The 22,347-nt window shown below is 45.9% G+C and overlaps 2 protein-coding genes across 5 annotated transcripts in view; both read right to left on the bottom strand.

Moving 5' to 3' along the window:
* Nucleotides 1-22,347, bottom strand: part of LOC101938004 (nicotinamide N-methyltransferase-like) — a 39,410-nt gene that overhangs the window by 14,922 nt on the left and 2,141 nt on the right. The window contains exons 1-3 of one of the 4 annotated variants that reach the window (XM_065568970.1): nt 16,300-21,487; nt 14,365-14,572; nt 12,061-13,443 (exon numbers count right to left, since the gene is read on the bottom strand). The exons of 1 other annotated variant lie outside the window; for it this stretch is intronic. In XM_065568970.1, coding sequence (XP_065425042.1) covers nt 13,008-13,443; nt 14,365-14,572; nt 16,300-16,453 — 798 coding nt within the window. In that variant the 5' untranslated portion in view covers nt 16,454-21,487 and the 3' untranslated portion in view covers nt 12,061-13,007. Of the gene's footprint in view, nt 1-12,060; nt 13,444-14,364; nt 14,573-16,299; nt 21,923-22,347 lie in introns of those variants that run through there. 2 more of the 4 variants (XM_065568968.1, XM_065568971.1) reach the window with 2 other exon arrangements.
* Nucleotides 857-9,853, bottom strand: LOC101943292 (nicotinamide N-methyltransferase-like). The gene is made up of 3 exons (XM_065568972.1): nt 8,767-9,853; nt 3,209-3,416; nt 857-2,238 (listed from the first exon to the last, which is right to left on the bottom strand). The coding sequence occupies exons 1-3, from the start codon at nt 8,918-8,920 to the stop codon at nt 1,803-1,805; spliced, it is 798 nt and encodes a 265-aa protein (XP_065425044.1). The 5' UTR covers nt 8,921-9,853; the 3' UTR covers nt 857-1,802.

Raw genomic sequence — 22,347 nt, 5'->3', positions numbered from 1 at the left:
GGACATTACATCTTACACAATGGATCTGTATCCTGCCCTCTGATCCTGCTGGATACCGGTAGTCCTTCCAGTTGACACTTTAACCCCTTATTGCACATGCAAATTGCATTCTTCATGTATCCATTGGGGAGTTTAATTCTTCACACCGAGGTAGACACTTGCAGAACCCACAGGAAGCAGAAAAGTATTTGTTGGTGGAAGAGAGGGGGAATGAAATATACCTGAGTCAGTGTTTAAGAGGAAGCCTCAGGGGCACTGGGGCAGGGCACATGAGCAAGCTACAGGCTCTCGCTGAGCCGCTGTTATCATTTTTGGTGATGCGTGATGGATCCCCAAGAATGCATCTGCCAAATGCGCAGTAATGGTATCTGTGACGTCTTTTCACTTGTTTTAGCTGTATTCTGCAGCGATGGGCGATGTACATTGGCTGTGATTTTCCCCTTTTGGGGAGCGAAAAAGTGTAGTGGTATTTCACTCAACTTTCCTTTTACATTCAGCATTGAGACTCTGCTTTAGAGGGTTTTCAGGAGAGAATTTAGATCCTTTCATTTGTGTCCCCTTAAGAGAAGAGAGGACTGACTCAGGGTCTGTCTACACAGGGATAAAAGACCTGCGGCATGGCCGGGGCTGCTCTGGTTCCAGAGCTCGGGCTCCAGTCCAAGCCCAAATGTCTATGCAGCAATTTTTCAGCCCCGGAATCCAATCCCCATGAGCCCTGGTCAGCTGACCTGGGCCAGCCTCAGGATTTTTATCCCTGTGTAGACATAGTGATATAGTTTAAATCCAAATATATTAACCTATAAATCTCCTTCTGCAAAGGTAATAGTAAGACCCGGAACCACAGATTATTGCATATGGGAAACAGATCTTTACTAGGTAAGCACCGATTGGGTGGAGATTACAATTATTCACCAAAACAAATCATTCAACCAACACCATGGCCCAATGCTGCTGTCACGCCCCAGCCAATCAGTTCAAACGGTTCAATGTTAAAATCACAGCGAGGTTATAGCCAGTATTGAGGATGATGTGTACAGTGTGAGCCATGTTCTCAATGCCGGGAGACAAGACTCCCAAGGAGGCAGGATGGCTGCCCCATGGAGCTTACAGTCTAATGCAGATGCATAGAAAGGCACAAAGCTAAACACATGACATGGGAGCGAGTTGCAAAATTTGGGGTTAGAAAGGAGTAGCTCAACCCATTATCAAATGGAGCTATTTGCAGAATTTGAATCTAGAGGCAGCTCAGGGGCAGAACCTCTGTTCCTAACAGTCTGGGGTGGTTGGGCCTGTAAATGGGTTTTGATCCTCTTTCTAAACCCCATCCACCAATGATTCCAAACCCAGCACTGATTGGGCCCAGTCCTGCACCAATGAAGCCAATGGGAGTTATGCCACTGACTACTGGGAGCAGGCTCCAGTCCGTTAGCAGTGAGAAGGACTTTATATGATTCATTATGTAATTATTATTAGCTGCACAGCTGCAGCATGGCCTAGGCAAAACATGGCAAGAGGAGGGAGAGGATGAAGAAGCCCAGTGCGGTGCAGCTAGACTGGATGAAGCACAGTGGGGTTGGAGGCCAGGGAGACATTATGGCAGCTCTGAGTGGGAAAGGACCGGGATGAGGGCACCTTTAGTGGCACAACAAGGGGTTCAAGCTAGTGCATCCTGAACAAACAGGTTCTCCAAGGTGCTTGGAGGTCATTAAAGCTCCATAGAGCACATTGATCTTCAGTTTTACCAGCACCTACAACTAATCTATTCTGCCTCTCTACTTGCCTTGGGCTGATGTATTTTCTCTTTAATCTTCTTTGCCCTTCCCTTTAGAAGCAACTAGGTAAGAGATCCCCTCATGCTCTACCAAACTAGCTGGATAGCATGTGGGAGACATCTCAAACTTCAAAATATCATAACCAGCCTCCTTCACTGCTTCCTCCAGAACCTCCTTCTCCAGAAAGAGGCAGGGAAACTTGTGTTGGCCAACTACAAAATGACTACACTTCATTGTGGTCACCATCAGCAAGTGACCCCCTGGCTTTAACAGGGAGCTGATGTTCTTCAGTGCAGCACGGTAGGTACTCAGGTCTTTGCAATTTGTTCCCAAACAATAGCACAAGAGCAGGCAGTCAGCAGGGGGCAGAGAGGCAAAGGTCACAGAGTTGAATTTGGTGACATCACATTCCAGAACCTGCTTGACCGTTCTTCGTAATTTCTCTTCCTTCTCAGCCCACTTTTTCCTGGAAAGATAAATATAACACTGAAGAGAAATGTGCTACTATTGTGCCAAAGAGTCCTTCATATCCAGGACCAGTGCACACAGTCAATATATCTGCAATCGGCTCAGTGGATGAGTTACATAGTCACATGAAATCTCTGTTGGGTGGAATTCACCTGCTTAAGGTCAGATTTTCAGAAGAGCTCAGCTCCCATTTAGCCAGAGTTGGTCACACTTTATATGAAGCTCCCATTTCTAATGGTTTTATAAGGGTTAGTAAATGACACAGGCATCTTGCAGACACAAATACTATGCATTGTAAATGTTTGGTTATCAGCAAATCTGTAGAAAATGGTGTAAATCGTGCACCATTTATTCACCCTTTATAGCCCTTCATATAAATGGAAGATTATATAAAGAGTGGCCAATAATCTAAGGAGCTCAGCATCCCGTGTGCTCAGCTGTTTGGAACATCTGGCACTTACGGCCCATTTTGAAGGCTAAAATGGGAGTGAAGGGGGGTCTAATCCTGAAGTGTTTGCCACTCTGCGGCGGGGGAATTTACCCTTGTAGGAGTAAACCTTGCTCTCATAAGCGTTGCAAGTTCAAGCTCTGAGTCTGCTGAATTCATAGGAATCCCTTGCTAGGGGTAGCTGGAGGGGAGTCCTGGTTCCAGACATTTTAAATTTTTCCTTTACTTCAATCCACTTCTTTCTTTTTATACTTATTTAACACCACCTAGGGTGACCAGATGTCCTGATTTTATAGGGACAGTCCCGATTTTTGGGTAATTTTCTTATATAGGCTCTTATTACCCCCTACTCCTATCCCGATTTTTCACATTTGCTGTCTGGTCACCCTAACACCACCATAACACCATACATAATAATTATTAGGAAAAAAGCACCCCAGGGAAGGAAGACCAAAAAATTAAAAGGGCTTTTAAAATATTTTAAGTTGAACTGTAACAGAACTAGGTCTCCCTCCCGTACCTGTCCCCTTCCAGCTCACACACGTATTTCACCACTGGAGTCCAGTCAAACTCTCCTGGCTCTTTCTTTAGCCATTTCTGCAGTTCCTGGCAGTTCCGATCCATATAGTTTGTGACGATGATCTCCTTGAAGGACTCACAGGCAGAGAGCAGTTCGAAAATGGTGGGAGCATTGCCAATACGAATCAAGGTGTTGCCTTTAACACCATCTGGTTTGGAATGCAAAATACCATGTATCAGCACATACAGCAGCAGAGGATGGGAGAGGAGGAGGTTTGGGGGGCCGAGGGTGCAAGCTGGACAATTTCCCCTCTGGGTTTATAAAGGGTTTTAAGAAGGCCAGTTCCAGGAGAGGTAAAATGCAGCGAAGGACCCCTGACTGGCTTCAAGACTGAGCTTGATAAGTTTATGGAGGGGACGGTATGATGAGGTTGCCTCATAAGCAGGTTGAAAAGGATTAGATTTGTATCGGTAAACGTCAATAAACGTTGATTTCACACCACACACACACAAACTGACTAAAAAGCATTTCCATTGATAATAACTGAAATATACAGCTAGCCAAAGTAAGAGAAATCCTGCTCCAGAACTTATTTGACTTGGATTTAAGGATATTTAGCTGTAATATTTTGATATGTGATATTGACAATTGGTGTTTCAAAGGTTATAAAACTTTAACATTTTAAATCTCAGCATCTACTGTCATTAAATAATTGTTGTTTGACTCCCCCCACCCGAGTGTCATATAATTTCCCACAAGTGTGAAAATTTAAATCAATAAAAATAAAGAAACTTAAAAATAAACATTAACCATATATATAAAAAATATTGAACTCTGCCAATCCTGCCGGTAAGTCAGATTTTTAAGCCTTCTCTCTTTTTTTATTGCTCTCCTCTGGGCTCTGCCTGATTTCTCCATATGTTTTTTAAAGCTGTCCCCAGGGGATCTGATCTCATCTTTCATTTGAATAAATAAATTAAATTAAAGCTAGTTTCTAGCGTGAAGAGTTGTGAAGAAAGCTTAAAAAAATAACAGCCCGAAAAACTCAAAATCCAGAAGGCACCGAAACAAAACCCAAGATGTTATTTTTTAAAATCTGTTATTTAAGCTGACTTGGCTTGGAGTTAGCAATACCCACAAAGCCCAGGTAGGTTTAAAAGTACATTCTACAGGCTGTCAAGGCTGCTTCCCCACTCTGAACTTTAGGGTACAAATGTGGGGGCCTGCATGAAAACTTCTAAGCTTAACTACCAGCTTAGATCTGGTCCGCTGCCACCATTCCCAAATGGATTCCCTTCCCTGGGAAGCCTTGAGAAACTCTTCACCAATTCCCTGGTGAATACAGATCCAAACCCCTTGGATCTTAAAACAAGGAGAAATTAACCATCCCCCCTCCTTCCTCCCACCAACTCCTGGTGGATCAAGATCCAACCCCCTTGGATCTAAAAACAAGGAAAAATCAATCAGGTTCTTAAAAAGAAGGCTTTTAATTAAAGAAAAAAGATAAAAATAATCTCTGTAAAATCATTATGGAAAATAACTTTACAGGGTAATCAAACTTAAAGAGCTCAGAGGACCTCCCTCTAGCCTCAGGTTCAAAGTACAGCAAACAGAGATAAACACTTTAGTAAAAGGTACATTTACAAGTTGAGAAAACAAAGTAAAACTAACACGCCTTGCCTGGCTGTTTAATTAAAAGTTTGAAATAGGAGAGACTTGTTTAGAAAGATGTGGAGAACCTGGATTGATGTCTGGTCCCTCTCAGTCCCAAGAGCGAAAAAACTCCCAAACAAAGAGCACAAACAAAAACCTTCCCCCACCCCAAGATTTGAAAGTATCTTGTCCCCTTATTGGTCCTTTGGGTCAGGTGTCAGCCAGGTTACCTGAGCTTCTTAACCCTTTACAGGTAAAAAGATTTTGGACTCTCTGGCCAGGAGGGATTTTACAGTACTGTACACAGGACAGCTGTTACCCTTCCCTTTATAGTTATGACACAGACCCACAAGCCTAGATACATGAACAGCTTGGGAGAAAGTCCCTCTTTCAAGGACAGCTGGGGAGCTCCTTGACTGGCGACTCCTGGCTCAATGGCACATGCCGGCTTCTGATCTACCACCAGCCCTTCATCATCGCAATGCTGGGATCAGGGCTTGCTGGGGAATGGCACAGAGCTCTACTGCATGGGATGAGGAGCTGATCAATCTTGTAGGGAGACTGTACTTAAGGCACAAACTAGTAAAGGAGGATTTGCTCCGTCCTGGTCTGTGCCATAACCGCTGTCACCAGTGATGTCGCCAACCACTGCACCCTACAGGACCCTGTGCACAAGCACTGATGCATGCTCTCCCCCCCCCTCCGCTCCCCTCTTCCATGCTGCCACGATCCAGGTGCACCTTCTCCACTGTTGATTTTTCAGCCTGTAGTGGCCCCCATTTTATGCTTCATCTCAGACTCTCCTATTGACTTTGGGAGACTCATGGGAAACAAGCAGGGAGAACTGGAAGTCCTGGCACAGTCAGGGAACTATGATGTGATTGGAATAACAGAGACTTGGTGGGATAACTCACATGACTGGAGTACTGTCATGGATGGATATAAACTGTTCAGGAAGGACAGGCAGGGCAGAAAAGGTGGGGGAGTTGCATTGTATGTAAGAGAGGAGTATGACTGCTCAGAGCTCCGGTATGATACTGCAGAAAAACCTGAGTGTCTCTGGATAAAGTTGAGAAGTGGGAGCAACAAGGGTGATGTCGTGGTTGGAGTCTGCTATAGACCACCAGACCAGGGGGATGAGGTGGACGAGGCTTTCTTCTGGCAACTAGCAGAAGTTGCTAGATCGCAGGCCCTGGTTCTCATGGGAGACTTTAATCACCCTGATATCTGCTGGGAGAGCAATACAGCGGTGCACAAGCAATCCAGGAAATTTTTGGAAAGCGTAGGGGACAATTTCCTGGTGCAAGTACTGGAGGAACCAACTAGGGGCAAAGCTTTTCTTGACCTGCTGCTCACAAACAGGGAAGAACTAGTAGGGGAAGCAAAAGTGGATGGGAACCTGGGAGGCAGTGACCATGAGATGGTCGAGTTCAGGATCCTGACACAAGGAAGAAAGGAGAGCAGCAGAATATGGACCCTGGACTTCAGAAAAGCAGACTTTGACTCCCTCAGGGAACAGATGGGCAGGATCCCCTGGGAGAATAACATGAAGGGCAAAGGGGTCCAGGAGAGCTGGCTGTATTTTAAAGAATCCTTATTGAGGTTGCAGGAACAAACCATCCCGATGTGTAGAAAGAATAGTAAATATGGCAGGCGACCAGCTTGGCTAAACAGTGAAATCCTTGCTGATCTTAAACGCAAAAAAGAGGCTTATAAGAAGTGGAAGATTGGACAAATGACCAGGGAGGAGTATAAAAATATTGCTCAGGCGTGCAGGAGTGAAATCAGGAAGGCCAAATCACACTTGGAGTTGCAGTTAGCAAGAGATGTTAAGAGTAACAAGAAGGGTTTCTTCAGGTATGTTAGCAACAAGAAGAAAATCAAGGAAAGTGTGGGCCCCTTACTGAATGAGGGAGGCAACCTAGTGACCGAGGATGTGGAAAAAGCTAATGTACTCAATGATTTTTTTGCCTCTGTCTTCACGCACAAGGTCAGCTCCCAGATTGCTGCACTGGGCAGTACAGCATGGGGAGAAGGTGACCAGCCCTCTGTGGAGAAAGAAGTGGTTCGGGACTATTTAGAAAAACTGGACGTGCACAAGTCCATGGGGCCGGATGCGCTGCATCCGAGGGTGCTAAAGGAGTTGGCGGGTGAGATTGCAGAGCCATTAGCCATTATTTTTGAAAACTCATGGCGATCGGGGGAGGTCCCAGATGACTGGAAAAAGGCTAATGTAGTGCCCATCTTTAAAAAAGGGAAGAAGGAGGATCCGGGGAACTACAGGCCAGTCAGCCTCACCTCAGTCCCTGGAAAAATTATGGAGCAGGTCCTCAAGGAATCAATTATGAAACATTTAGAGGAAAGGAAAGTGATCAGGAACAGTCAGCATGGATTCACGAAGGGGAAGTCGTGCCTGACTAACCTAATTGCCTTCTATGATGAGATAACTGGCTCTGTGGATGAGGGGAAAGCAGTGGATGTGTTATTTCTTGACTTTAGCAAAGCTTTTGATACTGTCTCCCACAGTATTCTTGCCACCAAGTTAAAGAAGTATGGGCTGGATGAATGGACTGTAAGGTGGATAGAAAGCTGGCTAGATCGTCGGGCTCAACGGGTAGTGATCAATGGCTCCATGTCTAGTTGGCAGCCGGTTTCAAGTGGAGTGCCCCAGGGGTCGGTCCTGGGGCCGGTTTTGTTTAATATCTTTATTAATGATCTGGAGGATGGTGTGGACTGCACTCTCAGCAAGTTTGCAGATGACACTAAACTAGGAGGCGTGATAGATACACTAGAGGGTAGGGATCGGATACAGAGGGACCTAGACAAATTAGAGGATTGGGCAGAAAAAAACCTGATGAGGTTCAACAAGGACAAGTGCAGAGTCCTGCACTTAGGACGGAAGAATCCCATGCACTGCTACAGACTAGGGACCGAATGGCTAGGTAGCAGTTCTGCTGAAAAGGACCTAGGGGTCACAGTGGACGAGAAGCTGGATATGAGTCAACAGTGTGCTCTTGTTGCCAAGAAGGCTAACGGCATTTTGGGCTGTATAAGTAGGGGCATTGCCAGCAGATCGAGGAACGTGATCGTTCCCCTTTATTCGACATTGGTGAGGCCTCATCTGGAATACTGTGTCCAGTTTTGGGCCCCACACTACAAGAAGGATGTGGAAAAATTGGAAAGAGTCCAGCGGAGGGCAACAAAAATGATTAGGGGTCTGGAGCATATGACTTATGAGGAGAGGCTGAGAGAACTGGGATTGTTTAGTCTCCAGAAGAGAAGAATGAGGGGGGATTTGATAGCAGCCTTCAACTACCTGAAGGGGGGTTCCAAAGAGGATGGAGCTCGGCTGTTCTCAGTGGTGGCAGATGACAGAACAAGGAGCAATGGTCTCAAGTTGCGGTGGGGGAAGTCCAGGTTGGATATCAGGAAAAACTATTTCACTAGGAGGGTGGTGAAACACTGGAATGCGTTACCTAGGGAGGTGGTGGAGTCTCCTTCCTTGGAGGTTTTTAAGGCCCGGCTTGACAAAGCCCTGGCTGGGATGATTTAGCTGGGAATTGGTCCTGCTTTGAGCAGGGGGTTGGACTAGATGACCTCTTGAGGTCCCTTCCAACTCTGATATTCTATGATTCTATGATCTAGGTCATTAGCACAGCCTGGTGTTGTCATGGCACACACTAGAGGACAATACTACTCTCAACCCACCTATTGTGGCAGGCTTTTGTAATGAGGATGTCCAGCTGTGACCCATCACGCTATAAAGCAGGGGTAGAAAGATAATTAGGGAAAATCTTCTCTGCTAAAAGAAATCCAGATCTACACAATCATGTTTCCAGCAACATGCATCCCACTATAAAACAGCCTTTGTGCAAACAGAATGGCACAAAACACACCCCACTCACCCAAAATGAAGGTCTTAAAGAAGTTTCTCAGAAGAAACATCAAAATATCATTTTTTTCACTGCTTGTGGAGTCAAAGGAATAATAAGTTTTCAAATAATCTTTTGGATCAAAACATGTCTCAAAAGCTTCTTTCTTAGTGCGGCTCTGGTCCATTTTGTCTCTGAGTTTGCAAACATTCAATTGCCCGGCTGTTCCCGTTCTGGGTTAATATGGGGATCCTCAGCTCTTCCTGGCCATGACTCCACCTTCTTTTCTCCAAATATCAGATTACAGGCTTTCTTCATAATTCCCTCACACACCCCTGTGACCCGGGGTGCCCGGGGCTGCCCTCACTGAAAATGCCAAGGTCAGGCCAGGCTGCAGAAGGGAGAGCAGATACTCCCCAAACTAGTGTTTAACACTGAAGTTAAACTCACCAACCAGTCACAGACAGTACTTCTGATCTCCCACGCTGGTTATCAAGAAATGAAAAAAAAGAAATCCCCACAACCCCCTTATTGCATTCCAGTTCTCTGGATCCCAATCAGCACTGAGGTCCAATACAGTGAGAAGTTATTTAAAGACTCTGCTCACATATACCAAATGTTCTTCTGACCCCATAGGGTCAGCCATGTTACCAGGTCAATATTAGTTTGGATCCTACCCAAAATACCATGCTGCCAGCCAATCCTTTAGTGTCTAAAACTAAAGGCTTATTATAAAGAGTTGTTAAATGATAAAGTACTCAAATATATACAGAGACTTCCAAGTCCATATATCATGTTCTTAGGCGTATTGGTGAGTTTGCTGGCTTGGAAGTCCCTCTGGAACACATCCACAGCTTGAATGGGTCTTTCATTACTTTGTTTAGATCTTCGTTTGTAGAAAAGTTACTACATGCCTTGCTGACTCATAAGGTGTATCCCTTGCCTTCTCTCAATGGGTCAATTGTACAGCCGATGATCCTTGATGGACCATCAAACAGGCTAGGCAGTGCTGATGCCAAACTGTCTGGGGGTGTCATGCAGAAACACAGCACAAGTTTGGAAATACAGATATACCCTATATATCTCTAACTCACAATACAAAAGTGATATAAACATATAAACAAGGTTATCGGACTTGGCAAATCAGAACATGTTCACTGATACCTTACACAGCATATCTAGTATGACTCATTCCAATTTTATAATATTGGTGTTAATAATATCATAAATGACCACCATAATACATAGAATGTCACAGCCCCCAACTCCAGTGTCTCCCAACCATTCATGAACCTTGAACCCTTTTCTCCCCTAGGCTGATTTTTCTCTTACTCACACTGGCTTCCCCCAAGAGAAGTACAAAGTGGGATTCCCTGACCTTTCCTGTGGACTCTGGCTCCTCTCTGAGCCCTAGCAATCAGCAGAGAGAGAACTGCATCATCTCATTCTCCTCTCTAGTTACTGGGCAGGTGCTGTTCCTCCCAGCATGGTTCTGCTTGTAGGTTCTGATGCCACCATAGCCTGTGATGGATAGCCAAATGCATCACAATGAAACCAGGAACAAGCTGTACATGGCAGCGGTGGGGGCGGCAAAAAAGCCAGAGCCGGCCCTGTTTAATATCACCGACTCATCCGTGCAATTCTGGGACTAGGGCTGGATGGAGGATTGCATGGAAAGAGGAGCTGATCACGCCTGTAGAGAGACTGTATTCCAGGCAAGGGGTGAGATGGGATAATTTACTCTGTCCTGGTTTGGGCAGTGAGCACCATCTCCCATGCTCTCTCTGACCCCTGCACTCTCCCCTTTATGCTGCCATGGCCTGGTACTGTTCCACCTCCCCCAGTGTTGATCCTTGGACTCGGAGCAGCCCCAGTTTTATGCTTCCCCTCATCCTCTCCCATTGACTGTGGATGACCCACCTGACTCCTGGGCACAGTCATGTTGTGGCCATTTTCTGGAGGACAATGCTACACTCAGTGCAGCTGTGCTGACAGGCTCTTTTAACAAGAATGACTGACCCATCCCATCCTACCACTAGAGGTGAAAGGTAACTAAGACAATCTCCAGGTGTGCAATCATGTTTCAGTTATAATATCTACAGCTAAAATGCAGCATTGGTGTAGACAGCGCAGAGCAAAACACAGCAGAGATTCACCACCTAAGAATAGCTAATAGCCTGGTGGTTTGGGCAATCAGCGGGGGTGTGGGAGAAGTTTATGTCAGTGCTTTAAATAAGGCAGAGCAGGACTTTGAACCTGGTGTTTCCAGGTGAATGCCTTACCCCTCAGGCTAGTCTGGGCTTGGTCTTTCACTACCGCTAGTTATTTGAGGAAAACTTGAGATGTCTCAGGTCCCTCGCAATGCAGAACAGGAACATTTCTAAAATGCCATAAGTTTGGCCATGACAGGAAAGCATTTCTCATCCATTTCTATTCACTATCTCCTGCCCATGTCTGGTAGCATAACGGGGGATAAACGTATCTGGACATTACATCTTACACAATGGATCTGTGTCCTGCCCTCTGATCCTGCTGGATACCAGTAGTCCTTCCGGTTGACACTTTAACCCCTTATTGCACATGCAAATTGCATTCTTCATGTATCCATTGGGGAGTTTCATTCTTCACACCGAGGTAGACACTTGCAGAACCCACAGGAAGCAGAAAAGTATTTGTTGGTGGAAGAGAGGGGGAATGAAATATACCTGAGTCAGTGTTTAAGGGAAAGCCTCAGGGACAGGGCACGTGAGCAAGCTACAGGCTCTTGCTGAGACGCTGTTATCATTTTTGGTGATGCGTGATGGATCCCCAAGAATGCATCTGCCAAATGCGCAGTAATGGTATCTGCGACGTCTTTGCACCTGTTTTAGCTGTATTCTGCAGCGGTGGGCGGTGTACATTGGCTGTGATTTTCCCCTTTTGGGGAGCGAAAAAGTGTAGTGGTATTTCACTCAACTTTCCTTTTACATTCAGCATTGAGACTCTGCTTTAGAGGGTTTTCAGGAGAGAATTTAGATCCTTTCACTTGTGTCCCCTTAAGAGAAGAGAGGACTGACTCAGGGTCTGTCTACACAGGGATAAAAGACCTGCGGCATGGCCGGGGCTGCTCTGGTTCCAGAGCTCGGGCTCCAGTCCAAGCCCAAATGTCTATGCAGCAATTTTTCAGTCCCAGAAACCAATCCCCACGAGCCCTGGTCAGCTGACCTGGGCCAGCCTCAGGTTTTTTATTCCTGTGTAGACATAGTGATATAGTTTAAATCCAGATGTATTAACCTGTAAATCTCCTTCTGCAAAGGTAATAGTAAGACCCGGAACCACAGATTATTGCATATGGGAAACAGATCTTTATTAGACAAGCACCGATTGAGTGGAGATTACAGTTATTCACCAAAACAAATCATTCAACCAACACCATGGCCCAATGCAGCTGTCAGGCCCCAGCCAATCAGTTCAAACTGATCAATGTTAAAATCACCTCGAGGTTATAGCCAGTTTTGAGCACGATGTGTACAGTGTGAGCCATGTTCTCAATGCTGGGAGACAAGACTCCCAAGGAGGCAGGATGGCTGCCCCATGGAGCTTACAGTCTAATGCAGATGCATAGAAAGGCACAAAGCTAAACACATGACATGGGAGCGAGTTGCTAAATTTGAGGTAAGAAAGGAGTAGCTCAACCCATTATCAAATGGAGCTATTTGCAGAATTTGAATCTAGAGGCAGCTCAGGGGTAGAACCTCTGTTCCTAAAAGTCTGGGGTGGTTGGGCCTGTAGATGTGTTTTGATCCTCTTTCTAAACCCCATCCACCAATGATTCCAAACCCAGCACTGATTGGGCCCAGTCCTGCACCACTGAAGCCAATGGGAGTTTTGCCACTGACTACTGGGAGCAGGCTCCAGTCCATTAGCAGTGAGAAGGACATTATATGATTCATTATGTAATTATTATTAGCTGCACAGCTGCAGCATGGCCTAGGCAAAACATGGCAAGAGCAGGGAGAGGATGAAGCCCAGGGGGGTGCAGCTAGACTGGATGAAGCATAGTGGGGTTGGAGGCCAGGGAGACGTTATGGCAGCTCTGAGTGGGAAAGGACGGGGATGAGGGCAGTTTAGTGGCACAACAAGGGCCTCAAGCTAGTGTATCCTGAACAGACTGGTTCTCCAAAGTTCTTCGAGGTCATCAAAGCTCCATAGAGCACATTGATCTTCAGGTCTACCAGCATCTACAGCTAATCTATTCTGCCTCTCTACATGCATTGAGCTGATGTATTTTCTCTTTAATCTTCTTTGCCCTTCCCTTTGGCAGCAAGTAGGTAAGAGATCCCCTCATGCTCTATCAAATTATTTGCATGGCATGTGGGAGACATCTCAAACTGCAAAATATCATAACCAGCCTCCTTCACTGCTTCCTCCAGAACCTCCTTCTCCAGAAAGAGGCAGGGAAACTTGTGTTGGCCAACTACAAAATGACTACACTTCATTGTGGTCACCATCAGCAAGTGACCCCCTGGCTTTAACAGGGAGCTGAAGTTCTTCAGTGCAGCACGGTAGGTACTCAGGTCTTTGCAAGTTGCTACTAAACTATAGCACATGAGTAGGCAGTCAGCAGGGGGCAGAGAGGCAAAGGTCAGAGGGTCGAATTTGGTGACATCACATTCCAGAACCTGCTTGACCGTTCTTCGTAATTTCTCTTCCTTCTCAGCCCACTTTTTCCTGGAAAGATAAATATAACACTGAAGATAAATGTGCAACTGTTGTGCCAAAAAGCCCTTCATATCCAGGACCAGTGCACACAGTCAATATATCTGCAATCGGCTCAGTGGATGAGAGTTTCATAGTTACATGAAATCTCTGTTGGGTGCAATTCACCTGCTTAAGGTCAGATTTTCAGAAGAGCTCAGCTCCCATTTAGCCAGAGATGGTCACACTTTATATGAAGCTCCCATTTATAATGGTTTTATAAGGGTTAATAAATGACACAGGCATCTTACAGACACAAATGCGATGCGTCATAAATGTTTGGTTATCAGCAAATCTGTAGAAAATGGTGTAAATCGTTATTGATCTGTTGGGCCCTGTAACACTTTTGAGCAATAGACTAACCCGTTATTAAAACATGTACTCACCATTTATTCACCCTTTATAGCCCACTCATATAAATGGAAGATTATATAAAGTGTGGCCAATAATCTAAGGAGCTCAGCACCCCGTGTGCTCAGCTGTTTGGAACATCTAGTGCTTACGGCCCATTTTGAAGGCTAAAATGGGAGTGAAGGGGTGTCTAATCCTGAAGTGTTCACCACTCTGCCGGGGCGGCGGGGGGGAGGAATTACCCTTGTAGGTGTAAACCTTCCTCTTGTAAGCATTGCAAGATCAAGCTCTGAGTCTGCTGAATTCAGAGGAATCCCTTGCTAGCGGTAACTGGAGGGGAGTCCTGGTTCCAGACTTCTCTTAAATTTTTCCTTTACTTCAATCCAATCCACTTCTTTCTTTTTATACGTATTGAACACCACCATAATACATAACAATTATTAGGAAAAAAGTACCCCAGGGATGGAAGAGCCACAAATTAAAAGGGATTTTTACATATTTTCTTTAGGTGAATTGTAACAGAACTAGCTCTCCTCCCCGTACCTGTCCCCTTCCAGCTCACACGCGTATTTCACCACCGGAATCCAGTTAAACGCTCCCGGCTCTTTCTTTAGCCATTTCTGCAGTTCCTGGCAGTTCCGATCCGTATTGTGTGTGACGATGATCTCCTTGAAGGACTCACAGGCAGAAAGGAGTTCGAGAATGCTGGGCACACCGCCAATTCGAATCAAGGTGTTGCCTTTAACGCCATCTGGTTTGGAATGCAAAATACCTGTGTATCAGCACATACAGCAGCAGAGGATGGGAGAGGAGGAGGTTTGGGGGGGCTAAGGGTACAAGCTGGACAATTTCCCCTCTGGTTTATAAAGGGTATTAAGAAGGCCAGTTCCAGGAGAGGTAAAATGCAGCGAAGGACCCCTGACTGGCTTCAAGACTGAGCTTGATAAGTTTATGGAGGGGACGGTATGATGAGGTTGCCTCATAAGCAGGTTGAAAAGGATTAGATTTGTATCAGTAAATGTCAATAAACGTTGATTTCACCACACACACACAAACTGACTAAAAAGCATTTCCATTGATAATAACTGAAATACACAGCTAGACAAAGTAAGAGAAATCCTGCTCCAGAACTTATTTGACTTGGATTTAAGGATGTTTAGCTGTAAAATATTTGGCATGTGATATTGACAATTGGTGTTTTAAAGGTTATAAAACTTTAACATTTTAAATCTTAGTGTCTACTGTCATTAAATAATTGTTGTCTGACTCCCTCCCCACCCGAGTGTCATATAATTTCCCACAAGTGTGAAAATTTAAATCAATTAAAATAATGAAGCTTAAAAATAAACATTGATCTTATCCATTGAAAGTATAAAAAAAATTAATATTGAATTCTGCCAATCCTGCCTGGAAGTCAGATTTTTAAGCCTTCTCTCTTTTTTTGTTCATCTCCCCTGGGCCCTCTCCGATTTGTCCATATCTTTCTTAAAGCTGGCACCGGGAGATCTCATCTCATCTTCCCTTTGAATAAATAAAGTCAATTAAAGCTAGTTTCTAGCGTGAAGAATTGTGGAGAAAGCTTAAAAAAATAACAACCCGAAAAGCTCAAGATCCAGAATGCACCGAAACAAAACTCAAGATGTGTTATCTTTTAACATCTGTTATTTAAGCTCTGTTGGTTTGGAGTTAGCAATACCCACACAGCCCCGGTAGCTTTAAAAGTACATTCTACAGGCCCACAAACCTAGACACACCAACAGTTTGGGAGAAAGTCCCTCTTTCGGGGACCGCTGGGGAACTCCTTGACTGGCGACTCCTGGCTCAGTGGCACGAGCCGGCTTCTGATCTACCACCAGCCATACGTCATCCCACTGCTAGGACCAGGGCTTGCTGGGGAATGGCACAGAGCTCTACTGCATGGGATGAGGAGCTGGTCAATCTTGTAGGGAGACTGTACTTAAGGCACAAATTAGTAAAGGAGGATTTGCTCTGTCCTGGTCTGTGCCATACCCGCTGTCACCAGCGATGTCCCCAACCACTGCACCCTACAGGACCCTGTGCACAAGCACTGATGCATGCTCTTCCCCGCCCTCCTCTCCCCTCTTCCATGCTGCCACGATCCAGGTGCACCTTCTCCACTGTTGATTCTTCAGCCTGTAGTGGCCCCCATTTTATGCTTCATCTCAGACTCTCCTATTGACTTTGGGAGACCCATCTAGGTCATTAGCACAGCCCAGTGTTGTCATTGCACACACTAGAGAACAATACTACTCTCAACCCACCTATTGTGCCAGGCTTTTGTAATGAGGATGACCAGCTGTGGCCCATCACGCCATAAAGCAGGGGTAGAAGATAATTAGGGAAAATCTCCTCTTCTAAAAGAAATCTAGATCTACACAATCATGTTTCCAGCAATACTCATCCCACTATGAAACAGCCTTTGTGCAAACAGAATGGCACAAAACACACCCCACTCACCCAAAATGAAGGTCTTAAAGAAGTTTCTCAGAAGAAACATCAAAATATCATTTTTTTCACTGCTTGTGGAGTCAAAGGAATAATAAGCTTTCAAAAACTCTTTTGGATCAAAAAGTTTCTCCAAAGCTTCTTTCTTAGTGCGGCTCTGGTCCATTTTGTCTCTGAGTTTGCAGACGTTCAACTGCCCGGCTGTTCCCGACCTGGGTTAATATGGGGTTCCTCAGCTCTTCCCGGCCATGGCTCCACCTTCTTTTGTCCAAATATCAGATTACAGGCTTTCTTCATAACTCCCTCACACACCCCTGTGACCCGGGGTGCCCGGAGCTGCCCTCACTGAAAATGCCAAGGTCAGGCCAGGCTGCAGAAGGGAGAGCAGATACTCCCCAAACTAGTGGTTAACACTGAAGTTAAACTCACCAACCAGTCAGAGTTCGTACTTCTGATCTCCCACGCTGGTTATCAAGAAGTTTAAAAAAAAAATCCCCCCCAGTCCCCTAATTCCATTCCAGTTCTCTGGTTCCCAATCAGCACCTAGGTCCAGTACAGGGAGAAGTCATTTAAAAACTCTGCTCACATATACCAAATGTTCTTCTGACCCCATAGGGTCAGCCACGTTACCAGGTCAATATTCGTTTAGATCCTACCCAAAATACCGTGCTGCCAGCCAATCCTTTAGTGTCTAAAACTAAAGGTTTATTATAAAGAGTTGTTAAATGATAAAGCACTCAAACACATATAGAAACTTCCAAGTCCATATATCATGTTCTTAGGAGTATTGGTGAGTTTGCTGGCTTGGAAGTCCCTCTGGAACACATCCACAGCTTGGATGGGTCTTTCAGTACTTTGTTTAGAGCTTTGTTTGTAGAAAAGTTACTCCAGTTACTACATGCCTTGCTGACTGATAAGATGTATCCCTTGCCTTCTCTCAATGGGTCAACTGTACAGCCGATGATCCTTGATGGACCATCAAACAGGTTGGGCAGTGCTGATGTCAAATTGCCTGGGGGTGTCACCCAGAAACACAGCACAAGTTTGGAAATACAGATATACCCTACATATCTCTAACTCACAATACAAAGGCAATACAAACATAAACAAGATTATTAGACTTGGGAAATCAGAACATTTTCACCAACACCTTACACAGCATATCTAGCATGATTCATTCCAATTTGTAATATTGCTGTTAATATTATAAATTATTATAAATCCATATTCCATTCAGCGTCACCGCCCCGAACTCCAGTGTGTCCCCAACCATTCATGACCCTTGAACTCTTTTCTCCCCTGGGCTGATTTTTCTCTGGCCTTCTCTTGGGGGATGCCAGTGAGTAAAAGTGGGATTCCATGGCCTTTCCTGTGAACTCTGGCTCCTCTCTAAGTGCTTGTCTATACTTACCGCGCTGGTTCGGCGGCAGGCAATCGAACTTCTGGGTTCGATTTATCGCGTCTAGTCTGGACACGATAAATCGAACTCAGAAGTGCTCCCCGTCGACTCCGGTAATCCTGCTCGCCGAGAGGAGTACGCGGAGTCGACGGGGGAGCCTGCCTGCCGGGTCTGGACGGCGGTAAGTTCGAACTAAGGTACGTCGACTTCAGCTACGTTATTCACGTAGCTGAAGTTGCGTACCTTAGTTCGATTTGGGGGTTTAGTGTAGACCAAGCCTGAGCCCTGGCTATCAGCAGAGAGGGAACTGCATCATCTCCTGCCCCTCTCTAGCTACTGGACAGGTACCGTTCATCCCAGCATGGCTCTGCTTGTAGGTTCTGATGCCACCATAGCCCATGATGGTGGCACTGCTGCAAGATACTCAAATGTATTACAATCAAACCAGGAACAAGCAGTACATGGCAGCAGTGGGGATGTGGTGGTGAGCTGGTTGCACAGTTCCATACATTCTGGGCAGTCCCCAATATGCAAAGCCCTGTCATCAGCATTTCCCCTGGGCTAGCTTGGGCAGCTCCGTGCTTAGCATTCGGGCGTTGGTGGCTCCCGTTCAAAGAGGCCTGTCTCTCCCTATTCATTGCATTGGTGGATCGCCGTGTTGTTCCTGTGACTTTCTAGGCATCTAAAAGTTAGGCGCCATGATGCCGAATGCTGCAACGCCCAAGTCCCTTTGTGGATCCGGGCCTAAAACTCTTCTGGCTAATTCCCCTGGGAGAACTGACCCAAAATCTGTGGCACTCAACCCATTCTGGCAAAGGGAACCGCTGACCTGCGGCAATCCCCATGACTGTGACAATGGCCCCAGGTAGCCACATACACGTATATCCAGCTTGGCTGGAAAGGAGCCTCTCTGTAGAAGGAGCATTGGGCTAAATTCTCTGCTGGTGGCGCAACTCCACCAAAGTCAACTGAGCCCCCAGGGACTTTGGCCTCATGTCCGAAGAGGCACCGCTTCCATTTTAGCCTCAACCAGGTCAGCGTCCCAGCTGCACAGGAGGGAAGAGGTCAACTGAAATATGTTGTTTATCGAAGCACTGTTCTGACATAGCTTGTATCTAAATGGTTTTATTGCTCTTGCACTTGTTAACTAACCCGTCATCTTACCTCAGAGAAAGTGGACTAGGACTACGTGCCACTAAGCCACGTTCCCTTGCCTGACTCTCTTGGGTAATTTGCAGTTAGTTAGATTAACCTCCGACTCGTCCTCATGTTACGTTCTTGGATAAACAGGTTCGACTGATGCTCTGAGGACACTTCACAAGCCAGGGATCTGGGTCAGGGGTGCAAGTGACAATCTGACAGGAGTACGTACATTCAGAGTCTGATTTAGGGGCAGGTGACCCAGGTGCAGGGATTGGGAGGGTGCTGAGCTCAGGGTGCTGTAAGGTATTCAAAAGTTTAACTAATGTGTGTGGGGCGGGGGGAGGGGGCGCTGAGGACACTCCTCTCCTGGGGCACCATTTGTTCTAGGGCTGCCCTGTGTACATTGGCTTCTGTGTTCCATCTCCTCCCTGTGGCCCCATCATAAGGTGAGCTCGCCCTTGAAGGCAGCTTGGGCATGTCTCTAACTGTCCTAGTTTTCCTCTGAAGGGTGGGACTGAGCCGATGCTGGTGAAAACCTGAGCAGGGGGAGCACAGGACTGCTTAAGAGCGTGAGATTAGGATCACCTGAGTCCAGGCTGGAAGCACGCCTGCTATAAAAGGGGCTGCCCGCACTAGGGTGACCAGACAGCAAGTGTGAACAATCGGGTCCGGGGTGGGGGGTAATAGGAGCCTATATAAGAAAAAGACCCAAAAATCGGGACTGTCCCTATAAAATCTGGACATCTGGTCACCCTAGCCCGCACTCTCTGTTTCTAAGAGCGCTGGGGAAAGAGAATCAGGTGGGAAAGTTTACACACTAACTAGGTGAATGGCGTAAGAGAGACTTGCGAAGAAGGGTAGCAGGACTCTCTTGGGAAACCCTAATGACAAGGGAAAGCAGTATGGTCAACCCCAAGTATGGAAGCACCACAAGGCCCCAAAAAATCATGATCGGCTAAAAAAATCAAGGGACTTGAAATAATAATAATATATGCTGGGTCCTTTTTTTTTCCTTAGTGAGCCTGTTGGGTACAGTCAGGTCGTGTTTTTCAGGGTTTTCCCCCCAAAACCATGAGGGCTAGAAAGTCAATTGCGCAATACACACCCCTCCAAAAAAAGAAAGTTGAGATTCTCACATCATCAGGTGACTTCAGCAGGTGGGGCTTTAAGAAAACACCAAATATTGTGACACTCATGTTTAAATTGCAAAGATGACAACAAAACAGATTATGCTTAGGTGAGCCAAGTGAACTGGTTGTTGTGTTTTTGTTTCTGGCTCAATAAAGCACGGATCGGGAGGGGGTGGGGATTATATTGAATCACCTGTGGTGTGTGTGTGTGAGTGCCTCAGGGGGCAAAGAAGGAGGGGAACTGAGGCACAGCAGTGCCCCCAGACTGGCATGGGAGTGGTGCCCAATCACCCCGGCCACTCTCCCACCCCCCCCCCACACACACACATGCTCTTTTCCAATGTGGATCTGAGAGGCTCACTCAGGAACTGCCTCATCATCTGTGAACCACCCGGGCTGCTCTGCCCTGAGAGACTGTTAGTAGTAGAATGTTGGGAGCCAGAGGGAAGGTGTCAACGCTGGCTGTGGGGCCGGGAATGTGCTTTCCTTGGAAAAGTCAAAGACAAAAAGACCTGCAGCTCCATCACCTGCTGGCTCACCGGGTTAGGTTTGCCTGATCTGCTGTAGTAATATACAGGCTGAAAGGCACTGAGCAAAAGCCAAAGCAAAAAAACCCAACCATCTCCTAAGGGGAATGCATGGTTAGCTAGGTTAATAGGTACCCAGCATTTGCAGTGTTAGTATCTGTACTGGTATTACCGTAGCAGCCAAGTGGGCTAGGCATTGCACAGACACCTAGAAAGGCACAATCCTTGCTCTGAGGAGCTCAGTCTTAAAACAAACAAAAAAATCAAACAAACAGACTGTCCAGGTCTGTCTGCCTATAGACTCTGCTTTCAGATCAGCCCTAGACACTGATGCCTCCTAATGTTCAGAAAGCAGAAGGCACATTCTGAGACATGCCTGTGAAGTGAATTACAGGGGATGGGGGAGAAATGTCAAGATTTTCCCTGATGCACAATGGGCTTCAAAATCCATGTTGAGGAAAAATGGTGACAGGGATATAATTAGTGAAGCTGAGGCACTGTGTGATGAATGCCACACTTGGTATGAGGGAGGTGTATGGGCAGCATAGCTCTGGGTGATGAGCACTGGAGTAGCAGGTGTAGCTGTGGGTGGAGACTGAGATGTCCTGGCAGAGTTTGTGGGACCCCAGTCCCTGGAACAGCTGGCAGTCTGCTCACAACCAAACAACATGTTCACTGTGGGCATCTGAGGGTTTTAAAAAGTTTGCATTGTGTTAGCCTCATGCCTAACAAGGACACCTATGGGTCAGTTCTATTTTTAAGGCATCCAAGAAAGAGAAGAACAAAAAATAAAATACTTAACAAGATTTCTAGCTCTGATTTATTGGTATTTAGACAGTAACAATTGGTCATGGGCATTGTGTATTTCACAAGAAAGGGTTAATGTAGTTAACATTGCTGGAGAAAATACAGCATTCATTTCATTGGTATGTTTAGTAGTAATATTATCTCCCTTACTTCGGGGGTGGGGGAAGGGGTCCTTTACCCGTACTCAGCAAAGGATTTATATTGCTTCCTCTTTGCGAGCAAGAATGAAGAACTTCCCAGAGAAATCAGAGCTGTCATCGATATTATCAACCCTGACGAGAACCTCAAACTCCTGAATGATGAAGCCAGTTTCACTGAGGGCTTCTCTCAGAAATTCCTCTCTCAGCACCAAACACGAGAACCTTTTGGGGCCAACCATGTAGAAACTGCAGCCCAAAACTCCACTCAGCACCAAGGGTCCTCCTGGCTTTAACAGGGAGCTGATGTTCTTCAGAGCAATGCGATAAGTGGTCAGATCTTTGCAAGCAGATTCCAAGCACAGTGATGAGACCAGGCCGTCAGCTGGAGGCAGGACAATTGGATCCATGGGGTTGCTTTTGTGGACATCACATTTTAGAACCTGTTTGATGGTTTTCCTTAATTTTGCCTCTTTCTCAGCCTCCTTTCCCCTGCAGAGACATACACACGTACAATACAAGATGGACTCCAAAGGGTTACCTGCAATTTGTGTCTTCCTATGATCTAGGTGTGAGTATTAGAAGGAAAACATAATTCGCTAGAGTGATGTGTGTTTGTAGGACCTTGTGTTAACTTTATCTTTAGTTCCCTTTCCACGGGACATGAGCTCTGGCTACTTTTCCAGTGGACCCTCTGACTGAATTTTGGATTTTTAAAAAATCTGAAACCAGATGAATTGACCCTTGCCTCTGCATTTCAGATGGGAAAATGCCATTATCAGTCGATAGCTCTCTCCAAGATCTTTGATGCTGAGATCTCCTGGGGACCCTATACAGACGCCTACCATGACTGAAAACCACATTCCCCCTGCTCTTTATTTTCTCTCCAAAATTTCTGCCTGTATTCACCAGTGATT

The sequence above is a fragment of the Chrysemys picta genome, chromosome 16, assembly GCF_011386835.1.
Source record: "Chrysemys picta bellii isolate R12L10 chromosome 16, ASM1138683v2, whole genome shotgun sequence".
NCBI classification, from domain to species: domain Eukaryota; kingdom Metazoa; phylum Chordata; order Testudines; family Emydidae; genus Chrysemys; species Chrysemys picta.
This window is presented reverse-complemented; position numbering and strand designations above follow the sequence as displayed.

Coding starts and splice junctions, on each gene's coding strand:
- LOC101943292 (XM_065568972.1), bottom strand. CDS start 8,920: ATGGACCAGAGCCGCACTAAGAAAGAAGCTTTTGAGACATGTTTTGAT. Junction 3,417..8,766: donor CTTTAAGACCTTCATTTTGG/GTGAGTGGGGTG, acceptor ATTCCAAACCAG/ATGGTGTTAAAGGCAACACC. Junction 2,239..3,208: donor TGTGAGCTGGAAGGGGACAG/GTACGGGAGGGA, acceptor TTATCTTTCCAG/GAAAAAGTGGGCTGAGAAGG.